This window comes from Ipomoea nil, unplaced genomic scaffold, assembly GCF_001879475.1.
Source record: "Ipomoea nil cultivar Tokyo-kokei standard unplaced genomic scaffold, Asagao_1.1 scaffold3169, whole genome shotgun sequence".
NCBI classification, from domain to species: domain Eukaryota; kingdom Viridiplantae; phylum Streptophyta; class Magnoliopsida; order Solanales; family Convolvulaceae; genus Ipomoea; species Ipomoea nil.
This window is the reverse complement of record NW_017619597.1, coordinates 472459-489505: the sequence shown is the minus strand read 5'-3', so window position 1 is coordinate 489505 and position 17047 is coordinate 472459. Positions and strand designations below refer to the sequence as shown.

General features: G+C 34.8%; 3 protein-coding genes across 3 annotated transcripts; 1 reads left to right on the top strand and 2 right to left on the bottom strand.

The window, feature by feature from the left end:
* Positions 1 to 63: 63 nt before the first annotated feature.
* Positions 64 to 2822, bottom strand: LOC109167514. The gene is made up of 8 exons (XM_019316536.1): positions 2721 to 2822; positions 1845 to 2624; positions 1680 to 1786; positions 1301 to 1619; positions 876 to 1200; positions 520 to 781; positions 214 to 433; positions 64 to 114 (listed from the first exon to the last, which is right to left on the bottom strand). The coding sequence occupies exons 1-8, from the start codon at positions 2820 to 2822 to the stop codon at positions 73 to 75; spliced, it is 2157 nt and encodes a 718-aa protein (XP_019172081.1). The 3' UTR covers positions 64 to 72.
* A 1565-nt stretch (positions 2823 to 4387) lies between these two features.
* LOC109167513 (probable helicase MAGATAMA 3) lies at positions 4388 to 7810 on the bottom strand. Its single transcript, XM_019316535.1, has 8 exons — positions 7709 to 7810; positions 6990 to 7538; positions 6136 to 6881; positions 5594 to 6002; positions 5185 to 5509; positions 4847 to 5108; positions 4529 to 4748; positions 4388 to 4429 (listed from the first exon to the last, which is right to left on the bottom strand). The coding sequence occupies exons 1-8, from the start codon at positions 7808 to 7810 to the stop codon at positions 4388 to 4390; spliced, it is 2655 nt and encodes an 884-aa protein (XP_019172080.1).
* On the top strand, positions 7809 to 15356 carry LOC109167512. Its single transcript, XM_019316533.1, has 12 exons — positions 7809 to 7870; positions 11291 to 11420; positions 11502 to 11611; positions 11658 to 11892; positions 12863 to 12976; positions 13070 to 13396; positions 13552 to 13685; positions 13746 to 14064; positions 14159 to 14483; positions 14578 to 14839; positions 14926 to 15145; positions 15245 to 15356. The coding sequence occupies exons 1-12, from the start codon at positions 7809 to 7811 to the stop codon at positions 15284 to 15286; spliced, it is 2280 nt and encodes a 759-aa protein (XP_019172078.1). The 3' UTR covers positions 15287 to 15356.
* Positions 15357 to 17047: the final 1691 nt, after the last annotated feature.

The following is a 17047-nucleotide window of genomic DNA, read 5'->3' as shown; positions in this document are numbered from 1 at the left end:
TGTAACCAGCAGAATCGACAAGTTCAAATTGAAGAGAATGAAGACAGGCCGGTCTTATGGTTACATCCTCGTTTATGTGAAACCCAAGCTCTGATTCAGAAGGTCCTCCCATTTCTGATAAACATGAGAGTAACATGCAAGTTTCTGAATAACATGTTTCAACAACAATGTAAACTAAAAAGTGAAGTTTATATATAAATTAAAGCTGCTGACCAAAAAGGATTCGGAAGAAAATCCAGATTCATCCCTAAGGCTCAATGCAGAAAGATTAGTTGTTAAGTCATCAGATGAATCTGCAATTGCTTGTTCCAGGTTCTTGTCACTGCAGGCATCGTAGTAGCAACCGCGCGCCTTAGAATTCATTACTAAGTCCCTCCAAACTGAACCACTACCGATCAAGGTCTCACTGTTGCCTAATACCCAAAGGCAGTATCTGGGAAACACAACATTGAACACACAAAAATAATGATGTTTCATTAACAGTTTTTTCACATAAATTAAAGACAGTTAGTTAGTTACCTAGCTCGAGTGAGAGCCACATTTGTTCGCTGAAAGTTGGACAAGAAGCCTACCAATCCCCTTCCATTACATCGCACTGTAGATATGATGATCACGTCCTCTTCCCCGTCTTGAAAGCCATCAACAGATCGTACATTCACAGAGAAGTCACTGTCCATATCTGTGCTGTATTTCTTGCCAAGCTTTTCTTGGATTGCAAAGACCTGAGCTTTGTATGGTGATATGCAACCAACACAAAGTCTTTGTTTCGAAGATAGGGATTCTACCGTCGTTGAACAAAAGAAAATTATTAACACGAAACTAAAGACGAAAATGAGTATGCATGTGACAAAAAAATAAAATAGAAATTAAATTACCTTTATAGAGCATAGCAACAATCTCAGCTACCACAGAAGCTTCTGCCATGTTTTTACTACTATGTTTGCAATCAAGCTCTTCTTTTCCTTTTCTTATGTTGATGAAAGAAAACGGACCAAACATGTTTCCTTCAAGAAATCGCTTCTCATACCCTAAATTTGTGACATTAGGACCATTCATGACCTTCCCTTTATAGAACCGTCTATTTGGGAACAAACTAATAGAGGGATGCATTCTGTATTGGATGTTGAGGAGGTGCTTTTTGTGTCCTAATTTAACCAGCCTCTCAAACAAGCTCCTCCCGAAATCAGCCTTCTCGCAAATCTGTGGATAACATAACATGCATACATTAGTTGCTAATAACTATAAAATACTAAAATAAATAGTTGCAAGCAAGCTAGCTAAGACAACTTTCAAAACGAACCTTGCTCTGAACCATTGCTGGCAATTGTTTCTCATCTCCAATTAGTATAGCATGTCGAAGACCGGGTAGCTGCAAGGGAATAGTGGATTCACATTCTTTAAGCTGAGCAGCTTCGTCAATTACCAACACCTCTATTGGTGTTATCCTTCCAGCGTGCAATTTGAATGAACTCGAGGCAGTAGAAAAAATCAAGATTGTTTTATTCAAGCAAAAGCTTCGAATTTTAGAATGTTTTGGGAGAGTAAAGCTGCCACGAAGAAGTTTCAAGATCACAACACATTCTGATTTTGTTGCCTGCCATGAATCAAAGTGAATATTCCTCCTAGTCCCCTTAAGGCCATCCCTTAGTCCTCCATTTGCCTCACCGACAGTTTTCAACAATGCTCCTAGAGTCTGGAGCATGTTACATGCTCTAACCATCTTTTCCACTATTCCCAAAGGGAGGTGTGAAGTAGGCAAATGTGTGTACAAGGTTGTCACAAAACTCTAATCGCTCCGCTAATGGTTCATACTTGTTCAAAACAAATTCCTCAAATGTCAAAACCGGTGCCTCCTCATTAGTACAATCCTTTCCTTTGGGACACTGAACAACATTACACTTGATCACTTTGTCATTAGATCCTAATAGATTTTTCTTTTGAGAAGACTCATCTTTCATCTTTTTGTTCTTTTTCTCCTTTAAGTTCTGAACAATCAACTTGTTCAAATGCTTATCCTTCTCCTCAGCACCACTAAGTTCTCTCCTTGAGCTTCCCATTTCTTGTATCTTCTTCAACTCTTCATTCTTCCATTTCATTTCATCCAAGTATTTCTGATATTCCTTTTTTGGTTCCTCAAGCAAATTTATCATCCAATTCAAACCTACCTGCCATCCATCAAATGGAGACAAACATCTAGCAAGCGCATTAACACGGTTATCCAAAAACACTTCCCGTAAATCCTCATGATCATCAATCTTCATTCTTTCTCCATTACCAAAAACAACAATGTCTCCGATACCATAACTATCATAACGGAGACTACCCCTTACCAGATCCATAAGCCGCTTCGCAACTCCTACAACTGCAATGTTGGTTGGAGCACAAGTTAAAGTTCTGCATTTTATATTGAAGAGGTGAGATAACAAAGAGGCAACTGTGTTTGTTTTCCCAGTTCCAGGAGGACCCCAAATCAGCTTAACAGAATTCCGGTGAACACATCGTCTTGCTTTTACACAGCTCATAACAGCTTCTTCCTGGGAATTGTCTAACCCAAAAGAGTGAATGGACTTCAATACAGTATCTTCTATTCCTTCTTGGGAACAAAGGGCACAATTTCCTTCATCCTGGATATGATTAAACTTTCATTTAGAATTATATTAAACCAGAAAAAAACAACAACAAGGATTCTGCTAGCTGCAAAATGCAGAGAAGACGCAAACCTTGTCTCTGTACAAGTTTCTGTTTATCACGTCTTCTAAAGACCAAGAAAACACTACATCCAGCAAGCCCTGGTCTTGACGTTTCTTCTTTGCACTCTCCATCATTCCTGGAATCTAAGATCAAATCAAATGTTCAAATTCCTGGGATGAAAGAACGAGCTTGATGGGGTCAATGAAGGTGATGGTGGGGTTCAGTGACGAAATAAGCAAGAATGGATAAAACGAGCTTAGAGTTGAGTGAGGAAAGTGGAAGCTTATGTAGTTATGGGAAAAGAGGATGAAATAATGAAGTAACTACTTTATGGTTGGGTTTCTTAACCGTCGACCCGACGTTTTGTTTCCCGCGCCCAAACTATCCTTTACAATTTCTTACCAAATCTCTATGTACCCAGTACCCGGTATGAATGTGATTACCTGAATTACATTCAATTTTAAATTTTCTTAAATTATGTTCTTCTTATATCTATGAATAAGAGTCAAATACATCGCTACACAGAATTTAAGATGTAATTAGACTATTATGTAGTTGAATAACTAAAGCTTTTAAAATTATACAATCCATTACATATAATCTGAGTAGCATGCATGTTATTATTTGATATGTAGGTGAAAATTTTTAAAAGAAAGCACTAATAATAATTTTCTTTTTTTTTTTTTTTAAACAAGGTCTCCGAATAGTCATAAATGTCAAAAAAAAAATAATAAATAAAAATTTGGACAATCATAAATGTCTTCATTCAACAAAAACTTATTGGTTTTATTTTTATTTTTAAAATTTTAAAATTGTGTGCTCAAACTAGTACAATTTTAGACCAAATTAGTGATGCCAAAAGAAAATTACACAGATACCTAATTAACGATAACTTTTACTAAATAAGTAAGATTATAACTTAAGTGTACTTTTTGCTGAATAATAGAGTTTTTATGAAAATTTACAATTAGAAAACTTACACCATTTGAAAAAAATTATTTGACCATTTTTCTTAAAATATTACTATGTATGTTAATTTGAGGAATAATTGTTTATTGAATACAAAATTTTTATTACTGAATTTAAAAACTTAAATTGGTTAATATAATGCATCATTTCAACATAGTAAATATCTTTATAGCATTTTTTGTCCATTAAACAAAATCCAACTCGAATATGTATCCTTTTGAATTAGACTCATTCAAATAATCGTTTCATTAATTTTGGCACCAATTTTTAATGACAAATAAATTTAACCATCCATTATTAATTCTATTTTGTTTTCATAAAATTAGAAAACTAAAGAGCATATATAACCTTATCAACCGAAGAATGGTTAAAAACTTAAAATCGACCTAATCAGGCATTTTCCTTCTCCTTAATCAGCTCAGTTTCAAAGTTTGATATTTTCTCCTAAATATTACCTTGAACCAGTAAACTCTCGTACAGGCAAGCATTTTCCTATTTGACAGGGAGTATATACCATATAAACACTTAGCATTGCACTATAGTAATAAAATATTTTAAATATTAACCGGCATCTTAACAAATACATAATATTGTCTGTCATGCCTTTTAACATTCAAGTGCACAAAAATTAGTTTTCATACTAAAATTCATTAAAACAAAAACAAAAGGTGGTCATCATAAGACAGGCCTGTCTTCATTCTCTTCAATTTGAACTTGTTCTGCTGGTTTAAGTGAAACCCAAGCTCTGATTCAGAAGGTCCTCCCATTCCTGATAAACATGACAGTAACAATCAAGTTTCTGAATAAGATGTTTCAACAACAATGTAAACTAAAAAGTGAAGTTTATATATAAATTAAAGCTGCTCACCAAAAAGGATTCGGAAGAAAATCCAGGTTCATCCCTAAGGCTAAATGCAGAAATCTTAGTTGTTAAGTCATCAGATGAGTCTGCAATTGCTTGTTCCAGGTTCTTGTCACGGCAGGCATCGTAGTAGCAACCACGGGCCTTGGAATCCATTACTAAGTCCCTCCAAACCGAACTGCTACTGATCAAGGTGTCACTGTTGCCTAATACCCAAAGGCAGTATCTGGGAAACACAACCATTGAACACACAAAAACAATGATGTTTCATTAACAGTTCTGTCAGATGAATCAACAACGTAACATTGTAAGACAGTTAGTTACCTAGCTCGAGTGAGAGCCACATTTGTTCGCTGAAAGTTGGACAAGAAGCCCACGGTTCCCCTTTCATTAGACCGCACTGTAGATATGATGATCACGTCTGCTTCTCCGCCTTGAAACCCATCCACAGACTGAACATTCACAGAGAACTCACTCTCCTCATCTGTGCTGTATTTCTTGCCAAGCTTTTCTTGAATTGCGAAAACCTGAGCCTTATATGGTGAAATGCAGCCAACACGAAGTCTTTGTTTTGAAGCTAGAGACTCTACACCATCATTGAACAAAAGAAAATTAGTAAGAAATAGAATTAGCACGTCGTAATAGATCTGAAGAGGAATTACCTCTATACAGCATAGCAACAATCTCAGCTACTGCGAAAACTTCTGCAACGTTTTTACTACTGCTTTTGCCATTACGCTCCTCCTTTCCTTGGCTTACATTAAAGAATGAAAAAGGTCCATACATGTTTCCTCTAAGGAATCGCTTCTCATATCCTATTTTCATCACATTAGGACCATTCATGACCTTCTCATTATAGAACTTCTTATTCGGGAACAAACTAATTGAGGGGTGCATTCTGTATTGAATGTTGAGGAGGTGCTTTCTGTGTCCTAATTTAACCAGCCTCTCAAACAAGCTCCTCCCAAAATCAGCCTTCTCACACATCTGTGGAAAACATAACATACATTATTAGTTCCTAACTATAAAATACTAAAATAAATAGTTGAAAGCCAAGACAAGTTTCAAAACCTTGCTCTGAACCATTGCTGGCAATTGTTTCTCATCTCCAATGAGTATAGCATGGCGAAGCCCGGGTGGCTGCAAAGGAATAGTGGATTCACATTCTTTAAGCTGAGCAGCTTCATCAACAACCAACACCTCTACTCGCTTAAACACTTTAAGGTGATCAGGCAATTTCTCTGTTGGAATCATAAATTCAGTGTGCAAAGTGAATGAAGCCGAGGCAGTAGAGAAAATCAAGACAGCTTCTTTCAAACAAAACCGTCGAATTTCAAACTTCTCAGAAAAGTCTGGGAGAACAATCTCGTCACAAAGAAGTGTCAGTATTGCAACACACTCTGATTTTGTTGTTTCCAATCCCCACCTAGAAAAAACAAAATTCATTCCCCTCAAGTCCATAGATCCGTCTTCCAGGTTTCTCAGCAACAGTTTTCAACGATTCTCGTAGAGTTTGAAGCACAGCAAGTGCTCCAACCACCATCTTTACTACTTTTAAAGGGAGGTATGAAGTAGGCAAATGAGTGTACAAGGTTGTCAAACAAAACTCTAACCGCTCCGCCAAGGATTCATACTCGTTCAAAATGAATTCCTCAAATGTCCAAACTGTAACATCTCCATTGCAATCATCTTCACTACTACTACTACTACTAGTATTTTCTTCTATTTCTTTCAAGTACTTGTTATATTCCTCTTCAGGTACCTCAAGCAAATGTATCATCCAATTTAACTCCACTTTCCAACCATCAACTGGTGACAAACACTGAGCAAGAGCATCAACACGATGATCCAGAAACACATCCAGTAGATCCTCATTATCTTTGACCTTCATTCTTTCCCCATTGCCACACAAAACAATGTCTCCTAGACCATAAGTATCGTACTGGAGAGAATCACTATGCCTTATCAGTTCCATAAGCCGCTTCGTAACTCCTACAACTGCAATGTTTGTTGGAGCACAAGTTAAAGTTCTGCATTTCATATCGAAGAGGACAGATAACAAGGAGGCAACTGTCTTTGTTTTCCCAGTTCCAGGAGGACCCCAAATCAGCTTAACAGAATTTTTGTGAACACATTGTGCCGCTTTTACACAGCTCAAAACGGCCTTTTCCTGGGAATCATCCAATCCAAGGGAGTGAATAGCATTCAATAACACAGTTTCTTCAGTTTCTCTTGATTCTACACGGCTCAGAACAGCGTTTTCCTGGGAATCATCCAATCCAAGGGAATGAATAGCATTCAATAACACAGTTTCTTCAGTTTCTCTCTGAGTGCAATGGTCACAATTTCCTTCTCCATCCTGGAAATGTATGAACTTTTAATTTAGTTGGTATTCAAAGAGATATTAATCGATAAACAAACAAATAAAACATAAAATGATAAGAAAAGGAAGATGGAAACAACTTACATTTGGATCACTTTGCAACACTGTTTTTATCAACTTTAAGTTTGGAGTTTCTGGGTACACATTCAGACAATTCCATATGCGAACATTCGTTGTCAAACTAGTAAGATGAACAACAAAAAGCTTAGCTCCCACTTCCATTCTCCGGAAGGTAATGGGCTTTGAAGACAGGATGGAAACCCAATCTGAACCTTCATCTTCCTTGCCCAGCACTTCAGCAATGAGATAAGGTGTCTTTGGTCTGTTCAGATCCTCACTGCGCTTAGGCCTCACATCAGAAAACGCAATCAGATTTCCAGCCTCTGGTTTATATGGTGTTCTTGCCTCACCATCATCACCCTCTCTACCTGTCTTCAAGCGAACTTCGTAGAACAGATCTTTAGGAAGCTTGAAATCCTTAGAGGTTTTAACATCCAAGACCTCACAAGCAGGGGCATTACGGAGCGAGTTTATGTTTGAACACAAATCCGCACGTGTTTCTTCAAGAAGTGGATAGATGAACGACTTTAGGTAATGATTTGTGGACAAGAAAGTCTCTGGGATTTCCTTAACCTAAAACATATATCACAAACCAGCAGCACAGTACAGAGCGAGTGAATCACAAAGTTTGAATCAAAACGTGCAATCTGACAAGCGCTTCACATGATCAAAGTACAAATAAAGCAGCAAGCTTGCCATTTTAGAGGTATGCAGAAGTTTAAAGAAGGGATAGCAAGACAAACCTTGTTTCTGTACAAATTTTGGTTCATCACATCTCTCAAAGACCAAGAAAACACTGCATCAGTTAAGCGCAGCCCATGACGCATCCCCTCTCTAGTTTCCATGGTTCCTGGATGGAAGGAAGATTATCAGATCAAATCAGCGCCTGAGAGTGTCTCTGATCTGTACGTAGTAAAAGCAAGCAATTCTAAAGATGATGCATGCGATTATGCATGGAAACGTGAAGAAGAATGAGAGTGAATGAGGAATTAATGTGGAAGCTTATATAGTTGTGGCCGGGGAAATTAAAGAAGAAATAATCATGTAAATGACGTTTCGTTTTCCGGGCACGCCTTCACAGTTTTTTAGCGTTCATAAATGCATGCACAGAGCTGTCGTCCTCAAAAATAGGAAAAGGGGGTCCTTTAACCCACACTGTGGCTGCTGAGCATTTGTAACGTTAGATTGTTCTCATCTCTCAAATATTAATCAGTAAATAAGTCTGTGCAAGCCACATTCTTGATTTATCATATTGTCAGATGAGAACTGTTCTCTGGAAAATGAATGTGTAAACACAGGTATCATCATATGATCAGGAAATGTGACTAATACTTGCATGGGCAACTCAATTGGTATTATGTGTGAAATTTGTCCCAAGAGACTAACGATTAAATTTAGCCTCTATTAATCAGTTAAGTCATTATGATTAACCCATCCATAAACTGTTGGGTTGGGATGTGAGGGCGTCTAAACTTAGTGACTCAACCTTGTGTCACAAGGAAATGTGACTGATAACCAGAAAAGTTAGTCAACTAATTATTTCAATAATCACAAAATTTTAGATTTAAATTTTTATAGAGTTGTCTATTAAATTCATCTCATTATGGTCATTTGCAAGTTAACCACCAGAGTTCAACCGGCAAATTATTATGTGGGCCCGCCAAAAAATTCACAATTTATATAGTGTATGTTCACAATTTACATATTCAATATTCACAATTTTATATACTAAATGTTCACAATTTACATACTGAATGTTCGCAATTTGAATTGTGAATATTTAATATATAAATTGTGAACATTCATATATAAATTATGTATTTTGATCCAGGTCCTCAGCATAACTATTGATATGTGTTATACATTAGGCTTTGTATTTATTCATTTATTAATTGTGTTTTATTTATTTATTTAGATGAATAAAAGAATACTAATGATTATCTTCCCCACACAGATATATAGAAGTCGGTTTTGGTGCGGGGAGCGCCTCAGGTGTGGGTGTGGAGTTTAATCAGAGCCATTGATCTTGTTTAAATCAAGGTCCAGGATTACCAAAAAAATTTTAAAAAAAAAAATGCGGTGGTAATTTGGTAATTTTTACATCTAAGTCAAATTTAAGTTGTGTAAGTTTTGTGCTTAAGGTGCGTGAGATTTATGCTTAAGGTGCGTGGGTTTTGTGCTTAATGTGTGTGAGTTTGTGCTTAAGGTGCTTGAGTTTTGTATTTAATGTGAGTAGTTTTTAAAACTTAAAGTGTGTGGATTTTTTGCTTAAGGTGCGTGAGATTTGTGGTTAAGGTGCGTGAGTTTTGTGCTTTAATGTGCGTGAGTTTGTGTTTTAATGTGCGTGAGTTTGTGTTTAAGGTGCGTGGGTTTTGTGCTTAATGTGTGTAGTTGGTAAAACTTAAAGGCAAATTATGTTGTGGAACCGTGTCCACCTTGCAAGGTGGACACAGTTTCAAAATTGTTCATAATTATGAATATATAGTTCAAAAATTACGAACATATAGTTCTATAATTAAGAACATAGAGTTGTGAACATAATTACGAACACATAGTTCTGTAATTATGAATATAGAAATTCAATAGTTGTGATTATTAGTTCAAAAATTATGAATATATAGTTAAGTAATTATGAACATATAGTTCAGTAATATGAACATAGAGTTCTGTAATTGTGAATATAGAGTTCAATAATTATGAATATAAAGCTTTATAGTTATGAACATATAATTCAGTAATTATGAACATAGAATCGTGTCCACCTTGCAAGGTGGACATGGTTCCACAGCATAACAATTGAACTTAAAGTGCGTGGGTTTTGTGCTTGAGGTGCGTGAGATTTGTGCTTAAGGTGCGTGGGTCTTGTGTTTAATGTTCGTGAGTTTGTGCTTAATGTGAGCTATTTTAAAATCTTAGGTGCGTGAGTTTTGTGCTTAATGTGTTTTGTTCTGTGCTTAAAGGTGCGTGATTTATGTACTTAAGGGGAGTGATTTGTGTTCTTAAGGTGCTTTGTTTGTGTGCTTAAAGTGCGTGGTGATTTGTGTACTTAAGGTGCGCCATTTTAATGCTTAAGGTGCGTCCAACTGCACGAGAAACCCACTCACGCACCTGAACCCTTCCCCCCCCCCCCCCCCACACACACACATATATATATATATATATATATATATATATATATATATATGTATACATATATATATATGTATACATATATATATGTATACATATATATATATATATATATATATATATATATATTAACTACAATAAAGCTATATGGTTTGTGAAGTAATTAATGTTACAATTATTATGTTATTATAAATATAAATAAAAAATAGAAAAAATAAAAATATTTTAAATTGTTTAATATAATAATATTTTTGAGCTTCCATTGGTCAAGTATTTATTATTTTTATAGAACACAAAATTACAATTAAAATTAAAATTAAAATTTTGTATGGTTAATATAATCTCTAATTATGTACATATTCAAATAAACTTATAAGAGAATTTACATAATTACATTGATTTATTCTTAATTGTATTTCATCTATATTATAATTTTCACAATACAAATAATAATTAAGATAATTACATTTAGAAAGCAAATTTCAAATTTTGTAGGAGTAAATTTAAACTCTAATTGAACACATTTTTTTATATGATTATATAATATATTCTTTATGCACATGTCATTCCATAAACCCACATGTCATTCTATAAGCCCAAGACCACTTTTTGTGGAGATAATTCAAATGGATTTTTTTCTTTTCTTTTAAAAGTCCTAAGTTTAGAAATCCAGGAAAACTTTAAAGACTCATACGATATATACATTTATATATTTAAATTTTTATTTATGGCTCAAATGATTTTTTTTTTTTTTTAATTCTGAAGTTCAATAATTGACCCACGGCCCGCATCATTTGTTTTCTTCATCCCTTCTCGCTTCTGCCATTTCTTTGAAGCATTTGAGAAGATAGAAAAATACACTCCACAATCTCTACCTGTAGAAGGTGGTTCCTTAATGTCTGGCTCCATTTTTTCTACCACTTTCCATGATCCTTCTCTTTTGTTTTATATTATTATATTAAACAATTTAAAATATTTTTATTTTTTCTATTTTTTTATTTATATTTATAATAACATAAGTTTTCCCCGTGCATCGCGCGAGTGAATTACTAGTGTGTGTGTATATATATATATATATATATATTAGGTTCTGGTGCGGTTGGCACCAAAGTTTGAAACTCAGCAACTACAGATTAAACCTTTAAGGAGAAAAAAAAATGCTTGATTACTTCCATTTGGACAAATGTCAATTACAGATTAACCAAGTACAGCCACTTCATTTCCTTAGCTCATCCTTATTCAGCTGAAAGTGTGGCATTGGCATTTATGGAACATGTCTATAAGTTACATGGGTTGCCCAAAGACATTGTAACTGACAGAGATAAGGTATTCCTTAACAAATTCTGGCAATGAATCTTCAAACAGCTACAGATTCAACTAAGTATGTCCACTGCATATCACCCTCAGTCAGATGGCCAAGTTGAGAGGGTCAATAAATGCTTAGAGACTTATTTGAGAAACATGGTGTTCAGCAAGCCAAAAACTTGGGCTAAGTGGCTACACTTGGCTGAATATTGGTATAATACTAATTTCCATTCTTCCCTATAGTGCACTCCCTTTTAGGCTCTTTATGGTTATAAGCCACCTATATATGCTAACTCTGGGAATGGGAACAATAGTTGGAGAAGATGAGTGGGTTGCTGAAATAGAGGCCTTGCTAGCAGTGCTTAAAGACAACTTGAGTTTGGCCCAACATAGGATGAAGCAACATGCAGATAAGAGAAGAAGTGAGAGAGTTCTACAAGTGGGAGATTGGGTGTATTTGAAAGTTCGGCCTTACAGACAGATCTCAGTAGCTGTAAGGACCAACATTAAGCTTACTGCTAAGTACTATGGACCCTATCAAGTCACTATGTTGAAATAATGCATTATATTTATATTAACCAATTTAAGATTTTAAATTCAGTAATAAGAACACACCAAATCATCATTTACTAAAATGTATAATTTGTCAAACAATTATTTCTCAAATTAATATATTTAATAATATTTTAAGAAAAATAGTCAAATAACTTTTTCTCAAATAGTGTAATTAAGTTTTCTAATTGTAAATTTTCATAAAAATCCGCTTAATCAACAAAAAGTGCACTTAAGTTATAATCTTACCCATTTAGTAAGTTATCGTTAATTAGGGATGTGTAATTTTCAAAGGTATCACTAATTTGGTCTAAAATTGTACTAGTTTGAGCACAAAATTTTAAAATTTTAAAAATAAAAGAAAAACGATAAGTTTTTGTTGAATGAAGACAATTATGATTGTCCAATTTTTTTAAAAAATTAAATTTATTTTGACATTCATGATTATTTGTTATTGAAGCAAGAATGTAGTTGAACGAATACAATATGGTGACGGAATTTTTTTAAATTTTTTTTGAAAGATTCATTTAATGATAGATGGTTCAAGTTTTTAAAATTTATTTTTTCACGCTGTTATAGTTTTAGACCGAATTATCACTATTTCTGGACAAAAAATGTAATTCAGGTAATCATACATAGAGATTTGGTAAGAAATTGTAAAAAGGATAGTTTGGGCGCGGGAAACGAGACGTCGGGCCTCGACGGTTAAGAAACCCAACCATAAAGTAGTTACCTTATTATTTCATCCTATTTTCCCATAACTACATAAGCTTCCACTTTCCTCACTCAACTCTCAGCTCATTTCATCCATTCTTGCTTATTTCGTCACTGAACCCCCCACCATCACCTTCATTCAGCCCATCAAACTAGTTCTTTCTTCCCAGGAATTTGAACATTTGATTTGATCTTAGATTCCAGGAATGATGGAGAGTGCAAAGAAGAAACGTCAAGACCACGGCTTGCTGGATGTAGTGTTTTCTTGGTCTTTAGAAGACGTGACAAACAAAAACTTGTACAGAGACAAGGTTTGCGTCTTCTCTGCATTTTGCAGCTATCTAGCAGAATCCTAGTTGTTTTTTTCTGGTTTAATATTATCCTCTTGTTTTTTGGTGTTTTAGGTTAAGGAAATCCCGGATACCTTCTTGTCCACGCATCATTACTTCACCTCATTCATCTATCCTCTTCTAGAAGAAACCCGTGCTGATCTCTACTCAAACATGACAAATTCACTCCGCAATGCCCCGGCTTGTGAGGTCTTAGACATGAAAATGGCTAAGCATTTCAAACCTCCTAAAGATTTCTACTACAACATTCTGTTGAAGACAACTAGGGAGAGTGATGGTGGCAGTAAACAAGTATATGAACCAGAGGTTTGGGATTTAATCGCCTTCTCTGATGTAATGCCCAAGTGCATTGAGGATCTGAACCGACCAAATATATCCTATGTTATAGCTTTAGTCCTAGGAAATATAAATTATTGCACAACAAGGTTTCTAGTTTTGTCATCAAAGCCCATTTTATTATTCCACAATAACTATGGGAAGAAAGGGAGAAGGAGAGATAAGCTTTTTGCTGTTCATCTTACTAATATGAATACAAGTATGAATCATTAGCGGAGCGATTAGAGTTTTGTATGACAACCTTGTACACACATTTGCCTACTTCACACCTCCCTTTGGGAATAGTGGAAAAGATGGTTAGAGCACATAACATGCTCCAGACTCTAGGAGCATTGTTGAAAACTGTTGGTGAGGCAAATGGAGGACTAAGGGTTGGCCTAAAGGGGACTAGGAGGAATATTCACTTTGATTCATGGCAGGCAACAAAATCAGAATGTGTTGTGATCTTGAAACTTCTTCGTGGCAGCTTTACTCTCCCAAAACATTCTAAAATTCGAAGCTTTTGCTTGAATAAAACAATCTTGATTTTTTCTACTGCCTCGAGTTCATTCAAATTGCACACTGAAAGGATAACACCAATAGAGGTGTTGGTAATTGATGAAGCTGCTCAGCTTAAAGAATGTGAATCCACTATTCCCTTGCAGCTACCCGGTCTTTGCCATGTTATACTAATTGGAGATGAGAAACAATTGCCAGCAATGGTTCAGAGCAAGGTTCGTTTCGACAATTGTCTTAGCTTGCTTGCAACTATTTATATTTAGTATTTTATAGTTAGCAACTAATGTATGCATGTTATGTTATCCACAGATTTGCGAGAAGGCTGATTTCGGGAGGAGCTTGTTTGAGAGGCTGGTTAAATTAGGACACAAAAAGCACCTCCTCAACATCCAATACAGAATGCATCCCTCTATTAGTTTGTTCCCAAATAGACGGTTCTATAAAGGGAAGGTCATGAATGGTCCTAATGTCACAAATTTAAGGTATGAGAAGCGATTTCTTGAAGGAAACATGTTTGGTCCGTTTTCTTTCATCAACATAAGAAAAGGAAAAGAAGAGCTTGATTGCAAACATAGTAGTAAAAACATGGCAGAAGCTTCTGTGGTAGCTGAGATTGTTGCTATGCTCTATAAAGGTAATTTAATTTCTATTTTATTTTTTTGTCACATGCATACTCATTTTCGTCTTTAGTTTCGTGTTAATAATTTTCTTTTGTTCAACGACGGTAGAATCCCTATCTTCGAAACAAAGACTTTGTGTTGGTTGCATATCACCATACAAAGCTCAGGTCTTTGCAATCCAAGAAAAGCTTGGCAAGAAATACAGCACAGATATGGACAGTGACTTCTCTGTGAATGTACGATCTGTTGATGGCTTTCAAGACGGGGAAGAGGACGTGATCATCATATCTACAGTGCGATGTAATGGAAGGGGATTGGTAGGCTTCTTGTCCAACTTTCAGCGAACAAATGTGGCTCTCACTCGAGCTAGGTAACTAACTAACTGTCTTTAATTTATGTGAAAAAACTGTTAATGAAACATCATTATTTTTGTGTGTTCAATGTTGTGTTTCCCAGATACTGCCTTTGGGTATTAGGCAACAGTGAGACCTTGATCGGTAGTGGTTCAGTTTGGAGGGACTTAGTAATGAATTCTAAGGCGCGCGGTTGCTACTACGATGCCTGCAGTGACAAGAACCTGGAACAAGCAATTGCAGATTCATCTGATGACTTAACAACTAATCTTTCTGCATTGAGCCTTAGGGATGAATCTGGATTTTCTTCCGAATCCTTTTTGGTCAGCAGCTTTAATTTATATATAAACTTCACTTTTTAGTTTACATTGTTGTTGAAACATGTTATTCAGAAACTTGCATGTTACTCTCATGTTTATCAGAAATGGGAGGACCTTCTGAATCAGAGCTTGGGTTTCACATAAACGAGGATGGGTCTGAGGAAGTAACGAGCAGATCGAACAAGTTCAAATTGATGAGAATGAAGACAGGCCGGTCTTATGATGATCACCACCTTTTGTTTTTGTTTGAATGAATTTTAGTATGACTAATTTTTGTGCACTTGAGAGTTAAAAGGCATGACAGACAATATTATGTATTTGTTAAGATGCCGATTAATATTTAAAATATTTTCCGTATCAATTATGAAAATGTTTGCTTACAATGGCTTAGCTCACTAGTTCAGTATGTAATATTTGAGAGAAGACATCAAAATTTGAAACTCGACAACTGCAAATTAAATAAGGAGAAGGAAAATGCTTGATTACCTCCATTGGACAAATGTCAATTTTAACCATTCTTTTGTTGATAAGGTTGTAATTTGCTCTTTAGTTGTCTAATTTTATGAAAATATATAAGATAGAATTAATAATGGATGGTTAAATTTATATGTCATTAAAAATTGGTGCCAAGATTAAAGAAGATTATTTGAATGAGTAACTCAAAAGGATACATATTCGAGTTGGATTTTGTTTGATGGACAAAATATGCTATAAAGATATTTACTATGTTGAAATAATGCATTATATTTGATGTAGTAAATACGAGGTATATTATTAAATACAGAATGTATTATATAACCTACGATCCCTAGTCGGGCGCCTGGACAACGCCTAGCGCTTAGGCGGGCGTCAAAAAAACAGTGATAGATTTGCAGTTTGACAATTTTAATGAGATTATTTTCAACATTTAATCAAATAACACATCCAAATAAATGAATTATTAATGATAATTCATAAGTCATAACATCAAAACAATGATTTTCAAAAAAAAAAAACATTAAAACAATATTAAAAATTAAAAATACTCAAATACTTCAATCATCCAAAGATTCAAAGTATCAAACTAGTCTATGAGTGTATATATGTCATATTATATATATGTATGCGCGCGCGCGCGCACACACACATATAATAAAAAAAAAAAATAGACCGAGCCGATCGGATTAACTCAATCGAAATGGACGAGTTAACTCGACTAACTTAGACGCTAGGCGGACGCCTAGACGGCCAGTAACCTAGGCGGGCGCCTAGGGGGGAAATCGCCACGGTCTAAAGGCGCCTAGCGCCTAGACCGATTTTTACAACCAGGACTCCAATAACACTACTAATGACATCAAACCACCATGTCCGATCCTATCATTTTATAGGTCCGGGGCAGGTCAAAAAAAATATACCTACCTGAATTAACTTATATTTTTATACCTTAAATTTATATTATATAACAAAAAAAAATACTAATATCAAATAAGTTGAAAGAAGATTCACAAGTTTTAAATAATATTACATACACAATAATAATCATAAAATTTTTTTTAAGTGCTTTACTAAATGTAAAATAATCAATAAGTGCATCATTCCATTCATAAATAAATAAATAATTATAGTTTATAAAAACGAATATACAATGTAAAATCAAATAAACTTACAAACAATAACATTATTATTATAATAAATAATAAATTAATTATTAATAAAAATTAATAAAATAAACTTACAAATAGGGACGGAGCTAAAAAATATTCTTGATTCGAGATGAGAAATCAAAATACCTCAAAATGTAATAAAATATTCATAACAAAATATGAAAAATAATTAATTGGATAAAATAGTTCAAATAAAAAAGACATTATATATTATACATCTCCTATAATTATATTATTATATTTATAAATATGTTTTTCTTTT

Excerpts from the sequence above, each read along its gene's own strand:
- LOC109167514 (XM_019316536.1), bottom strand. The coding sequence starts at position 2,822 with ATGGAGAGTGCAAAGAAGAAACGTCAAGACCAGGGCTTGCTGGATGTA. Across the intron at positions 1,787-1,844 it reads GTACTAATGAGGAGGCACCG|AGTTTTGTGACAACCTTGTA; the intron begins GTTTTGACATTT and ends CGGAGCGATTAG. Across the intron at positions 434-519 it reads GTGGCTCTCACTCGAGCTAG|ATACTGCCTTTGGGTATTAG; the intron begins GTAACTAACTAA and ends TGTGTTTCCCAG.
- LOC109167513 (XM_019316535.1), bottom strand. The coding sequence starts at position 7,810 with ATGGAAACTAGAGAGGGGATGCGTCATGGGCTGCGCTTAACTGATGCA. Across the intron at positions 7,539-7,708 it reads AAAATTTGTACAGAAACAAG|GTTAAGGAAATCCCAGAGAC; the intron begins GTTTGTCTTGCT and ends TATATGTTTTAG. Across the intron at positions 5,510-5,593 it reads CAGCAATGGTTCAGAGCAAG|ATGTGTGAGAAGGCTGATTT; the intron begins GTTTTGAAACTT and ends TGTTTTCCACAG.
- LOC109167512 (XM_019316533.1), top strand. The coding sequence starts at position 7,809 with ATGGTTCCTGGATGGAAGGAAGATTATCAGATCAAATCAGCGCCTGAG. Across the intron at positions 11,893-12,862 it reads ACAGACAGATCTCAGTAGCT|ATTCCAGGAATGATGGAGAG; the intron begins GTAAGGACCAAC and ends ATTTGATCTTAG. Across the intron at positions 12,977-13,069 it reads AAAACTTGTACAGAGACAAG|GTTAAGGAAATCCCGGATAC; the intron begins GTTTGCGTCTTC and ends TTGGTGTTTTAG.